Below are 14,168 nucleotides of genomic sequence, written 5' to 3'. Positions count from 1 at the left end.
GTGGAAATGTGATGCTCCAGACAGTAACTGAGGAGTAACATTACCGTCTTCTACAGTCTTCTTGCTCAAAGTTCAAATGGGTCTCATGCTTGCATCCTTAGACAACAAATCCATGCCCAAAGGTAATAAATTGGTGTGTGAGGCGCATCTCCTGATAGTCACCCAGTACGAGCACATTCCACCTACTCCAAGCTCCATTTATAGGAGTGAAAGCACAATTTATGATGCACTGAGTTGTCCACGACTTTTATATCCATTGTATTTTTCTCCTACATCTTAAATCCCTGACAGCTGAACTTCAATTTTTCTCTGCCACTTCTAATCAGGCATAATGTAAGACTATATCAGCGTGGAAGTAATTCAGATTAGTAAGTATGACGGTAAGTGATGCTGTTCTTTAACACTGTTATTTTCAGTGACATTAACAACATTAATTCCAGCACTGTCAGGCTCCCTCTGTAGTCCTGAAACTTTATTTTTGTTTAGCTGGGGTGAGAAAATGAGAAATAAACTTGCAACTCGTTTGAATGTCTCAAATAAATAGTTCATAGGCCTTGAACAGTCCTTCAGTGTTGTGGTGGATTCGATGCTACGTAACTCCACTACGTGCATGTGCTTCTACGATCATCTAAGCACAGCATGGACAGCTGGTTCAAAGGTTGCAGGTGGGTTTTTTACCATTGAGTGCTATAAAGTACACAATATTTTCTCTTCAGGATGGAAAAATACAGGTTGTATTAGATCTGTTCTGCACTTCCACTGTATAATGCCTTTACCCAACAAAAGAAGCGTTAAAAGATTAAACTGTCATCGTAGTTAAAATGTAGATCAAGCTCAGCTAACCTTACACAGGGAAGTTGGTAGCTGTGCTGAAGTCAAGACAGATGGTCACTTCAGGGAATGTTTCTTTTATGGCAAGGGCTTGTTTTGGTAGGAATATTTCTAGCTGGATGAGTCACCTCTTTCTCAATTGCTGCATGAGATACCAAAAAGTGATTTTTCACATAGGGATATTCAAAGACATGGCAGAGGCTGAAAAATATGTCTTCAAAGCATCTTGTGGTGGTTTCCGTCTCTAGTGGGAGTATTATATAGGTTGATTAAAAAAAAAAAACCACCACTATTCTCCATTGTTTTCTTTTCACTAATACTGTGATGAAATGTCTTTTTTTTTCTATTTTCTTTTTTTTACAAAATCATGTGGTACCTGATACACAAAATCAGTCCCACAACAGCAAAATGCACAAAATCATAATAAAATTGCTCTGTTTAATGTAAAAGGTAAGAAACTTAGAGTAAAGTGCAAAAATTAGAGCGAACGTTTCTAATCTGTGGCTCTTCAGTAGCAGGTTTGACTCTTCCCCGGTTTAGAGGACAAGGACCATCATCTGCCTGCTGGTTGCCATGGAGACTCCCATCGCTTTTGGAATCATAAGTTTTGCCTGAAAGGAAACACTCCTTCAGTGTGAGTTTTTAATGACCGTAGAGGTTTCTGTTTGTCAGCACACCATATACTAGATTAACTACCACATCTAAGCAGGTGGGAGGGAAGGGAGTAAAATATTTTCTAGTAATCAGTGACAACATATTCAGTCTGTATAATATCCACAAAACATGTAGTAGAATTACAAGACTTGCTGCATTAGATTAGACTGTTCTGGCATCAAATCTGTTATATCTCTTTCAGTATCAGCCACTTCAAAGGAGAATGAACTTTGGTGGCAGAACATGGGCAGGGCAATAAATCCTTCTGACTCTTGCAGGAGACTGGCTTGAGGACTGCCAGGCTGCAGAGCCAGTGAGGTCTCTCTTTCTGAGGCTTGAGTCAATAAGGGCTTACCCATAACTACAGATAATGACAGCTTTTCTAGGAAAAGGTGTGTACATAAACAATTGGGTCTGTCCATGTGAAGAGCTGTCTAGCATTTACCTGTTCTGTTTGCATTGCCAGAAGGACTCTGGGGTTTGACAGCTATGTCAGCTTCTTTCTCCCTAGTGCACGATTAACACCAGAGATTGCTCTGAAGGTGAATTTGTTTGGCCCTAAACAGTGTGCAGAATGGTTCGTTTCACCAACATGGATATGTTGGCATGAATTTCTGGCTTGAGTAAAACAATGGTTATTCAGAAGAGGAATATAATGAAAGCTGCAAGATTAAGCCTCAGTTACTTCCTACTTTTGTTGTCTTTGCTAGATGGTAACTAAATAACTACCTGTTAAATCTGCAATTTTTGCTTGATTTCTTCTTTTGAGGCTGTTTTGTGCATCTGTGGGGCCATCAATATACTTCATCGCGATGGCTGGGGTCTGGTCCTTCTCTGGCTGAGTCTGAGAAACTGAAAGAAGAACAGAAAAGGACACTTAATTGAGTTGTATTAACGTTCATTTGTTCAAGGAGGGAAAGATATGTTGAGTTGACTCTACCTGGCTGATGACAACTTGGTATCGTTTCAGTCCTGCCTTCCTGAAAGGACTGAACAGATTCATGGCCAGAATCTAAGTCTTTCATTGGCCTTCCCATAATCTCATTCTCAGTTGCAGTTTTATTTCTAATGAGGAAGTATGTGTGCATTTTCCCTTTGCCTTTTACTTCTATTTCTCCTCTTTCAGTCATCTCAAAATTCTTGTATTTTAGGCATCTAAAATATCAGAAGCAAAATGACACATGAAAATTCAAGATTAGCAAAAATGACACTGATGTTTTAGAAGCACTATTGTAATCTAAGTAATCAAATCACAACAGTCTGGGAAGAGCAGTACTAATCCATGAACAATTGAGGGTTTGTTTCGACTGTTTATTCAAGCCTGCTGTGCTTTTATAGCTTTACACATACAGCCTGATCAAAAAGCAATGGATCATATAGTCAAATACTTCAGTATGGCGGAGGGTTCTTATTGACCAGTAAATAGAAATTAAGAACTGAGGCAGCCAGTATCAGTTAGACAGAACTATCTCCAGTCATTTCATCAGAGAAGGCAATGAGGTTCGTCAGGCATGATTTACTGCTGGTAAATCCAGACCGGCTATTCCCAATTGTCTTCTTTGCATGTCCAAAAGTGGCTTCCAGGAAGGCTTGACTTCCGCTGGGACTGACATGAGGCTGACCAGTCTATAGTTCTCCAGCCTGTCCTCTTTGCCATTTTTCAATATATTTCAATGCTAGTTGAGCTCTGGCTTTCCTAATATCATTCCTATGTGCCCACACAATGGTTTTGTACTCCTCCTTTGTAGCTTGTCTTCACTTCCACCTCTTGCATACATATTTTATCCATACATAAAATTCTTGAATATGTAGTATTTAATTTTTAGTGACATGAGTTTTAGGAAAGTAAATTACTCACTGCGTGAATAGGATAGTGGTTTATGCAGTTAATACTTAGTAAGCACAAATTGTTGTGCTCAATCAGAGAGATTTTAGAGCTTTATGCAGGATGTCAAATTAAATGTTTCTGACCATCTTTCTAGCATCTACATCACTCTATCGGTACTTCCAAATAAACTATCACAATTATTTTTTTCCCATATTTTGCTCTCTAGGATCGAGACTCTCAAACCTCTGTCTCCATGTACACATGCATTTGAAGTAATCAGAACAAATAAAACTCTTTGCAAGCAGTGATTTTCTTTTATAAGCAAGCTGCATAAATCAGTGACTAAAGACAGCACTATCTACACTGAAAGCTGTGGCTGTCAAGGCAGTGTTTTTTAGCACAGCTTTTAACAGTTTCCCTCATAGTTACTCACTGATAGGCACTGGAGCTTAGATGAATTTTACTCGGGACACCATGACTCTCCATCCGGGAAGCTATATTCACTGTGTCTCCAAACAAGCAATAACGAGGCATCTTTTCTCCAACAACTCCAGCCAAGACAGGACCTGTATGGATCCCAACTCTAATCTTTAGAAAGACATAAAACACCCCCCAAAAATGTCACTTGTTATTTAACATCTTTCTTAATGCTATCCAGCCACCTAAAAGTTCATCCTAACACAATGCCAGATACCAGTAAAATATCGAATATCCACAGTGAGAGGGTCTTTGTGAAAAATGTACCTGTGTGGGCCTTGCCCAAAGTCACGGAGGAGTCAGGAGCAGCTCTTTGATGTCCTACTGCAATACAGCAACCAGAAGCCCAAGCCAAGAAGCAGACAGACACACATGCATCTTTACGTTAACAACTTACTTGGATAGGATTTCCAGAAACTGGGTTCTGTACTCCTTTAGCTGCTATTATCATCCCCAAGGCAAAGTTAGCAACTCGCTCAGCATGAGTGGGTACAGGCACAGGGACCCCACCTACTACCATATAGGCATCTCCAATTGTCTCCACCTTTAATTGAGAGGGACAAGCATATGAGCATGCCATATATATCTTGCTCAGGTTTGTGCTTTGCTGTTCGGGGTTCTTCTTACCTGCATCAACTCCTCCTTTCTTCTAAAAGACATTTCCAATCACTAAAAAGCTCTAGCACGTGTGAGTTTCCTTGAGATGGGGATCCTCCCCTTGACTCCACACTAAAAATTTCAATGCTTTCTGTCCCTGCTTACTTGACCCATTTTAGATATCAGCGTGAGAGACCCTAAGGAGTGAGGGATGCTGTGAAATTGTCAGACTTTTTGCCTTCCTCTTACCCAGGGCAGACCTATATGCAAAGAGCTATCGCCAGGCACAGGCTCCTGAGACAGGAGCTTATCTGATAGCTGAATGCTATTAATTAGCTCTAATTCACAATTGGTATTAAAAGGGTATTTCTTTTTTAAAAGAAATTTCTTCTTTAAAAAGTCACAATAAAGCAAGGGAGTCTATTCACTGGTGTTTATTATTAAGGGGTTCACATGAAATTAAGAAACCTCCAGTCTCCAGGATGTCAGAGAATGCAAAGTGTGAACTAAGCAGTTCAGGAGCATCCTCCCTTACAACCAGCTGTTTTCCCACAACATGCTGCAGCCTGTGAGACAAATGCTGAAGGGTTTGTCCTCCATCAGGCATCCTGTCTCCTTGAAGTGCATAATAAGGCACCTGAGGAAGACTTTGAGGTTTGTCCTTGTACTAGAGATTTTGAATGGAATAGAATAGGCCTTTCTATCCAGAGAATTCTCAAATGTTTAAAATTCGCTGTGAAAGACTGTTACAAGGTAAGGAAATTTTCTAAACTTCTCTTATGAGACTTCATTGTTACATTTCCCATCAACAAATAAGAGATCAGTTTAAATCAGATCAATTGGATTTCTTAAAAATTAACACCAATAGGAGAGTGGGAACATAATTTCATCTTTGGGTTTGTTCATTAACATCATGATTTGAAACTGTTCACCACATTAGTCTTGAAAAATGTGTTCCAGTACATGCCTTTATCAGATCCCCAACCCCATAGTAATGCTAGTGATTTTCTGTAACAAATTAAAAACAACTGTAAAAAGCTACTAATGCAAATACATACCCTGATTATTTTTCAGCCATGGTAGGAGGTTTAATTTAACAAAATTTATTTATAACTTCAGATGTTTATAAGCTTGGCCCAAGTTTCTTTGATCAATTTAAATATTTCATTTCTTTCTCAATTCCCTGAAATAGTAATTTCATCTTCCTTCTCTGTACCCTAGTAACCTCCTTCAATATTAATGAGAGTTATATACAGGCATCAAAAGGAGATTATTACAGTGACAGATAATTTACTCATGATGGATGATTTAGACAGCATATGATGCTAATTTATCCTAAAAATCTGTGGGCCATATCCTGGATGCTTCAATTATTGAATACAGTTTCCTTGCCAAGGCAGAAATGCTTCTGAGTTCCCAGTACAATTTATTGCGGGATGAACTGCATGCCCTGCCTGAGCAAGGAATGAATGAGATTTGGATTTCACCCTTTACTGTTTCTACGTTCCTAAATATTGAATGTGCTGAGGAGAGACAGAAACTTAGGACTTGCTCTTCAGTTCGTCAAATCTGGGTAGCTCTGGAGATGTTAATGACGCTATTGTTATATGTCAACCAGACCTCTGATCCTTTCAGCACAGTTTGGAGACAACACGTACATTACAGTCTAGATCTAATCAATGCTCTTTGGGGTCAGCAGGAGATCTATACCATTGCCGAAGATCTCCGTGAAGCACAACAGAGTCTAGGTATTATCTGGGTATTGTTTATAATGTTACTTCCCACCAAAGGAGACACTTAATGACATACTGACCTAGTTACAACAGGTTGGAATAAAAGAACTAGAAAAATTATTCAAATTGGTCATAAACTAGGATATCCTGTCATGTTGGGTAGACATTTGAGAGAAGAGAGAGATGTATGAAAGAACAGCCATTCTGGTGTTAGCATTGTGGAAAGAGACTCTAGCCCATGATAGATGTTGCATTCCTGTCTGAAAATTTTAAACATATTTAATTACACCTCTGCCTGTTTTTTAGTTTCTCTGTGTGGCCACTACAAATATTGCAATATTTTATGGTTTATCAAAAATCATGCTGGTGGGAAGAGGATTTTAGGTGCATTTAAAAACAAAACAACAACAGCAACAGAATCTTTTTCCAGACTGTTTCTGCAGCTTTTAGCAATCAGTACATACCTTGTACACATCGTGCACCGTGGTCAGTCTGTCAAATCGCAGGTACATTGAATTTAACATGAGAACTATCTGAATAGGTTCACATTGGGCACAAATGTTGGTAAAAGTCACAACATCACTGAACAATATAGTGCACTCCTTGAACTCTCCTGTGAGCAGAAAGACCAGCAGTAAGTACTTGTAATGGCTGGACAATCACGACATCTGTTTGAGACCTATTTGCAAAGATTACTTTCTTGTCATTCTTTTAGGACATATGACCTATCAGTCGTAATACTCATATAACGGGTGCTGATATAAAAGAGAGATGTTTATATAACAGTATATCAAATACAAGAATCATCACACATCTCAAACAATCCAGATATCTGAATACATCCCTTTGTCTACCCATATTCAGGATATACTTAGCTCTTTACCCCTAAATTCATATATGTGCTTACTAAAGGGAATTTAAGCATATTCTTACTTGTTATCCTTAATAACAATGGGAATCATGATGATTCTAGGCTTATAGATAGCATAGAGAGACCGAGAGAATTTTCAACAAAAGACCAATTTCTTTATTTCTTTCACTTTTGAGTCGTCATGTCCCTGCATACCCATGTTAAACCCAAAATCTCAGTTTACTGTTGAAACACTGACTTGTGTTCCCTGAATGGGCAGCTGCTACCACCTTTCACCTCCTAAGGCACAACGTTGGCAAATAGCTTCCAAAGCTTTGTTTGAAAGAATAGTCTAATCTTTATTATCAGTGAGATTAAGGGTCTGTGGTCCTCCTCCTACCCATGAATGCCACCAAGTAGAGAATGTACTCCATGATAGTGGCAATGGGGCTGTGCCAGCACCCCAGCCTCTCTGTCACCACCACCTGGTGCACAAATCATGCATCACAAATGCACCCTTTTCATTCACCTGCCTCAACTTGCTTCCCCTCTTTCAGCTGGTTGGCCACATGCTGAGGAAGCATGGCATAGAGCAGAGCTTCAGTCTTTTTCTTCTCTTCCTCCAGGTGCTTTGACAATATCCGCAGTTCTTCCTTCTTCCTCTCCAGCTGGTTAGAGAGCTCCATCTCTGCCAGTCGCTGCTGATTGAGAAGAATCAAATCCCTGGTCACGTCATGAGGTGCAATGTCTGCAATATGCATTTGTCGCTCCTCCAGTTCATGCAAAGTGCGAAGCAAAGGTGAGCAGAGATAGAGCATGCACTGCAGGGACTCCATCCAGATCATCTGGCCTGTTTGAAACAAGCGTCGGTAAGAGTTTTCAGCAGCTTGGACTTTCACATGATGCTCAGTATTACTGATGTTAATTTTAAGGGATGAGTTCTAAGGACAGTGGCTTTTTGTAAGGTCTGGGTCATCGCAGGAATTACTCTGTTTACTGGAATTAGAGGTGGACTTGTTTGGAGGAGGTACACTAGAGGAATACAAAAATTTCAGGACCCAGAAAGCCGTCACTCACTCATTGCAACTGCTTGGCAGAGCCCAACCATGCTTCAGGTCACTCCTCTTCACGAGGAACCCCAGTGCTCACAACATCTCTCCTCTCCTCTGCTACTAGTTCTTCAGCTGTTCCTGAAGCCAGTCGGTCGGCATCATGCACAGGGGAACTGAGATCACCATGGTTAAGTGAAACTTAAAGTTTAATTTCACAGTGGTTAATACATGGCCCCAGTAAAGTCAATGGAGCCTTCCTTCCTGGAAGCTGGAGGTTTCAGTCACTGTGATCATCTAAATAACAGGTACAAAAATGCCTGACAGGTAGAAGGGATTTTTTTGTGGGGGACTGAATTTTTGTATTCTTTGTTGAGATTTGGTTATGGGGTTTATTTTTTTATATTTTTTATTATTATTATTCTTTATTTGCTTCCTAAGCATCCTTGGTTTCTGAATAGCAATCTAGGAATTCCTATTTCTTTCTTTCTCCCTCACCCTATCCCCAGGGCAACTGGATGAACAGCTTGAAAACTAACAGGACTGGAACATCAGAGATGCTATGTGAATTAACCCAGACAGCGTAAGAGGAAGTAAAATTGTGCCTGTGACTAGTTAAAGTTCCCTGTTTTCATATCGCTTTTCTCAAGGTCTCCCTAAAATCTTAAATTTTTCTGAATCTCAGGAATACCAGATTTAATACTCATTATGTGAAGGTGAAAGGAGCGAAGGGAAAATGAGGTCATATTATATAGTTCAGAGAAGGAAAACTGAGGTCACAGAACACTTAAACCAAATGTCATTATAGTTAATTACACAAAGCAGACAATCATTCCATACTCATTCCTCTCAGTAAAAATAAAGCAAATAAAATATCTATTTTGCTTAAATAATTTTAGCTGGTAAACTCTTATGTAACATTGCGGGGGGTGGGAGGGGGTGAATACAGAAATCAGAATCTGAAAATGCAACTACAAAAAATAAAAGCACAGCTAACTAATCTATTTTTATCCACATTTGAAACCCAGCCAGTAGCAAATAACTCTCCTCGAAGGCATAAATTAAGAATGAATCATGTATTCACATTTTAGGAATCAAAATGCACGGAGGCACAAGGGAAGCCATTTCTTTCCTCCAGCTGTAGCAATGTTATCAGGACTTTGTCTCTAAGCACTTCCCTCATCCCCTGCCCCTTCCCACCCGGCAGACAGGGAGCAGGCACTGGCAGGAACGACGCTTGCAGTATGTTATTGCAGGAACGCTCACCCCGTGTTTCGTTATTGTCTGGATGTGCCAAAGATGCAATCCAAGATCTGTGAACTGGCATTGCCTCTGCTGGGTGGCTGGGTTTAAAACGTTGTTCCACGTACAATGTAGTAATTTATTTGGCAAAGAAAATTGTTAGCAGTGCAAAGCGACTCTGTGTCAGGTGGACAGGCTGATGTGTGGAGCTATGGGGAGGTGAGACCTGGGCCGTTACTTTTTACACAGCTGAGTGCGTCTCCGTGCTGAGCCCTGTGGCTCCACGAGCAGCAGCTGGCTGTGAGGGCTGGCATTGTGTCCCTTCCACAGGTCCCCAGTGAAGCAGAAGGCCATAGCTGAGGGCTGGGGGGATTCACAGGGCAACTGGCATTGAGTCCCAACCAAAACCAAGAGTGACAATACAACCATGTTGCAGGGATCACCCCAGAGTGATGGCTTACATTATATGTTTGGCTCTAACCTCTGCAAAGAAATGCACACAGGGCAGCATTATGGAGGGAACTCTCGTACCTTTTCTGGGAAATGGGCATGACTGGGCACCTCTCTGAGAAAAAACAGGAGAAACTAGAGGTCAGTGTGCAGTTTCAGGGCTACCATGTTCACTGCGTTCATAGAGGTTTGGGAGGGTAGTTCACACACACAGACTCTGTAGAATGGACAGGCAGGCAAGGAAGGAGAGCTGCCTTTGACATGAGACAGCAAGGGAAATGCATGGAGCTCTGCCTGGGATTGGATGATGAGCCAGCTGAGAGCTTCTAGATAAAGATTAGAGGGCAGACCAATGTGGGTGACGTTGTGATAGGTGTCTGCTAGAGATGCCCTGCTCAGGAAGAAAAAAGGAGATGAGACCTTCTTAAGACAAGTGGAAGAAGCCTCATGGTGGACTTCAGCTACTTTAATATCTGCCAGACAGATAATGCAGCAGAGTACAAGCAATTCAGGAGGTTTCTGGAATGCATTGAGGCACTGACACAGGTGAGCTTCTTGACAGAAGTGACCGACGAGGGAAGGTGTCCTTCTAGACCCAATACTTACAAACAGTGAAGAACTATGGATCTGAAAGCTGGGCGCAGCCTTGGCTGCAATGACTGTGCAACGGTGGAGTGCAGGAACCTGAGAGGCATGAACAAGCAAAAAAAGCAAGATAGCGAGACTGGACTTTGTCCCATTCAGGGATCAGCTTGGAAGAATCCCATGGGATACAGTCTTGGAAAGAAGAAGGGTCCAGAAGAGCTGTTTGATTTCCAAGTATCTCCTCTTCCAAGTTCAGGAATGGTCTACCCCCATGTGCAGTAATTCAAGCAAACATGGCAGGGACCTGCTTGGATGATCAAGGAGCTCCTGACTAAACTCAAACATAAAAAAGTATACAAGCAGTGAAAGCTGGGTCAGGTCACCCTAGAGGGAGAGACAGGATTGAAAAAGCCAGAACTCACCCAGAGTTGCATCTGTTGAGGAACAAGAAGAGCTTCTACAGGTATATGGGCAGCAAAAGGAAGAGTAGTGAAAATGTGGGCCTGCTGCTGAATGGGGCTAGAGATCTGCTGAGAAAGGATATGGAAAAGTCCAAGGTACTCAATGCCTTCTTTGCTTCAGTCTTTGCTGATAAGAATCACCCTTCAGGAATCTCGGGGCCCTGAGACCAGTGGGAAAATCTGGAGCGATGAAGACCTACCATCAGCACAGGAGGTTCAGGTTAGTAAACATTTAAACAAATTGGATATACAGAAGTCCATGAGACCTGATGCGATGCATCCAGGAGTGCTGAGGGAGCTGGCCAGTGTCGCTGTGAGGCCACCCTCAATTAGTTTGGAAAGTCATGGTGACTGGGGGAGGTTCCTGAGGACTGGAAGAAGGTAAATGTCGCTTTTATTTCCAAGAAGTAAAGGATAGAGGACCTGGAAAGACTTGAAGCATCTGTCATATAGGGAGAAGTTAAGAGACTTGGGATTGTTCAGCCTAGAGAAGACAAGTCTCAGGGGGAGCTTATCGATATGTATGAATACCTTATAGGAGGGAGTAAAAAATACTTTTCTCAGTGGTATCCAATGAATGGACAAGAAACAATGGACACTAATTGAAATGTAGGAACTCCATTTAAACATTAAAAAAAAAAAAATTTTGTGTCAGGGTGATTAAACACTGGAATAGGTTGCCCAGTGAGGTTGCGGTGTCTCCATCCTTGAACATATTCAAAACCCAACTATACATGGTCCTGAGTAACCTGCTCTAGTTGATGCTGCTTTGTGCAGGGATGAACGAGACAATCTCCAGAGGTCCCTTCCAAACTCAAATGGAGTTGAGTCAATTCTGAGACTCTGTGAATAACTGAGACTAGAAGTGGTTCAGAAAACAATCTCATCCTCCCTTGGCCTTGCCCCTGTTACTCAGGAAACCTGCAAAGATGCGGGTTTTGCAGCATTAGAAAAACACTGCCTTTCAAAGCCTTCCAAATGGCAGCGCAGTTGTTATTTCTGACTGAAAGCCTTCGAAATCTGGTGAGGTAATAGCAGAATTTGTCTACAAGCATCTTAAAGTAATATTTCTCTAAACAGAACCATCTAATTCTCTCCTCACTGCACAAAGGCAAGGCCATTTACAGGACTTAGGTGAAGCCAGGAGTCTACAGAAAGGCATTAGCTCAACTCCAGCACAATTTGTGATTTAATATGAACACATGCTATTGAAAACAGTGAAGTACCTCTCAGCTCTAGCATTGGCCGTTGTTTCCATGACTCTGGCATCATCTCTCTTCTAGTCTGGAAAACAAATTGGCTGTTGATGAATTTCTGAATGCTAGAGATGGTGAAGGGTACTTCTGGGTGAACAATACTGAAATAGTGATCCAAGCAGATGCCCATGGTCTGAAGGCCAGGTACAATCTTTTGAATGCTCACCCCAGCTTGCTTCACTCTGAGCTTAAAAAGAAAATAGGGACAATGTGTTATAATTCACATCCTGTTTGGGTTTGGGCCAAGCTACAGCTGATCACTGTACATGTGCACACACTTTGCCTTGCTATACTACATGGCTTATTTCTGAGCAAAGTTTCTATCTTATCAGTGTATTACTGCAGAGCTCTGAGTAAGTGTCCTTCATAGCAAGACAAAGCCCCCGGAACAGAAAGTTATTATCCAAATGCTCTTCCCTATCAATTGTTAAAAGCAAAACAAAACAAAACTATCTGCTATTATCCTTGCTTGCATTTGTGTATGCTTAACAAATAGCCTTACAGGTAGCTGCAAGAGAAAATTAGAGATACCAGAGCGTGTCCTGCATTCCGAAAAGAAAATAACCGTGGCATAAAATGTCTCGGCAAATATTAATTTTCTAATGGATGCCATGGGTTGCCTTCTCTTAACCGTTGCTGTGTAAAGGTTTAGTCATTCTCTTTTAGCCTGCTGACTATACATGAGCTCTTAACTCCTGCAGAAATGTGCACCCTGCCTTCACTGCTTGTCACCAGAGTTGTTGAAGCTCTGACCTAGCTCCCAATAATGAGTGCAGGACGTGCCCCTTTTCCACACTAGTAATTTTATCAAATTATGCAGACTGGATGTCCTGAAAGGTTTAAAACTCTGAACTTTGGCTAATGTGGGCAGTGGCACGAAGCAGACTATGTGCTCTGGAATCTCTATCAGCATGATGCCAAAGCATGTTCCCTCAGTGGCCGTTTTCAGCTTTCTTCTGCTGACCTATTCTCAGCTTCTTTGCTCCTGTCTTAAGCCAATACTGTCTGCACAGAATTGGGAGCAAGAGGAACTGTAGCTTGGTGGGAACCCAGGCTAGTTGGAAACCAGCCACGGGGCAGTCCCTGCCAAGGGAAGGACAATTCCATTGCTGCAGAGTATGTGTCCCCAGGAGAGGAGACTCAATCCTCCTCTGGAAGATAAAGAGATTTTTGGGTCCAGTTCTTACTAGATGGGGTTGCATGCTGCCCGATTTTGTAGGAAGCTGGGTTTTCCCACCAGAAGCATGTAGGTGTAGACTCAGGAAGCATGTAGAACCTCAGTTGCCAGCAAAGCCTTACAAAAGCCTTTGGATAGATTAGTAACTAGGAGGAGAGGGTGACTAGTTATAAGTACAAAGCCTGTTTAAAGGATGGGTCATGTCTCTGGCACATCCAGGGACAGGAAGGTAGCCAGAAACCTCAGAAAATTCTGTTCAGTGTTTGGTAATGGATTGACTGCTGCAATAAACCTTGTTGGCATATCTGCACCTGCTTCAGACATGGTAATCGCCATAAATTCAAAGGAGATTCCTCTCTGAAACAATCCAGATGCAGTTATTATGAGTGACTTTTATTGCATGTCTCTGTACAGAGCACTTCTGCAAATCCTACAAATGAGTGTGCACTGTATACGCAGCACACACAGCAGTGAACTCTAGGACAGTCAAAACATAAGAAAATTACTATATGGTTTACGCAAACTAAAGGCCCCTACCACACGCTTGTCCTACCTCTTTGTCAAAAACCATATGAAAAGGAAGTCCATTGCAAAATGTTTTTGTGTCAATCCAGAGGCTCTTGGGATAAACGGGATCAAATCCTCTCAGAAGCTTACCTGCAGGAAGATAAATGTGTAGTTTTTAATCAGGTTGCACCTCATAAAAGCACTCAGCATTACTTTTTAGAACTCGGTGAGACAGGGCCCTATATCATAACGACTGAAGACAAAGTAAACAGTGTGTGGGTCCACAAATGTGCATACTTCTCAGCTAAATGCTCTGCAGTTTAATACACAGTTGATTAGCAACTAATTTGAGTTGGCTGAGAGTTTAAACTTAACCACACAAAAAGCACAGAGCATTAGACATGTGAAATTATGTGGAAACAATAAGAAAACGTGAACAACTGTAGATGTTGCTTCTCTATGAATTTGCGG

General features: G+C 41.5%; 1 protein-coding gene across 1 annotated transcript; it reads right to left on the bottom strand.

The window, feature by feature from the left end:
- Window positions 1-1,290: 1,290 nt before the first annotated feature.
- Window positions 1,291-13,847, bottom strand: LOC104156425 (guanylate cyclase soluble subunit beta-2-like; the record flags this gene model as incomplete). Its single annotated transcript, XM_009706818.1, has 9 exons — window positions 1,291-1,442; window positions 2,215-2,337; window positions 2,426-2,640; window positions 3,747-3,901; window positions 4,188-4,334; window positions 6,585-6,733; window positions 7,500-7,820; window positions 11,984-12,200; window positions 13,744-13,847. Coding segments are annotated over 9 exons (1,583 nt in total), but the record flags the coding sequence as incomplete, so codon positions are not given.
- Window positions 13,848-14,168: the final 321 nt, after the last annotated feature.

The sequence above is a fragment of the Cariama cristata genome, unplaced genomic scaffold, assembly GCF_000690535.1.
Source record: "Cariama cristata isolate BGI_N322 unplaced genomic scaffold, ASM69053v1 scaffold42468, whole genome shotgun sequence".
NCBI lineage: Eukaryota > Metazoa > Chordata > Aves > Cariamiformes > Cariamidae > Cariama > Cariama cristata.
The sequence above is the reverse complement of the archived record's forward strand: the minus strand, read 5'-3'. Positions and strand labels throughout refer to the sequence as shown.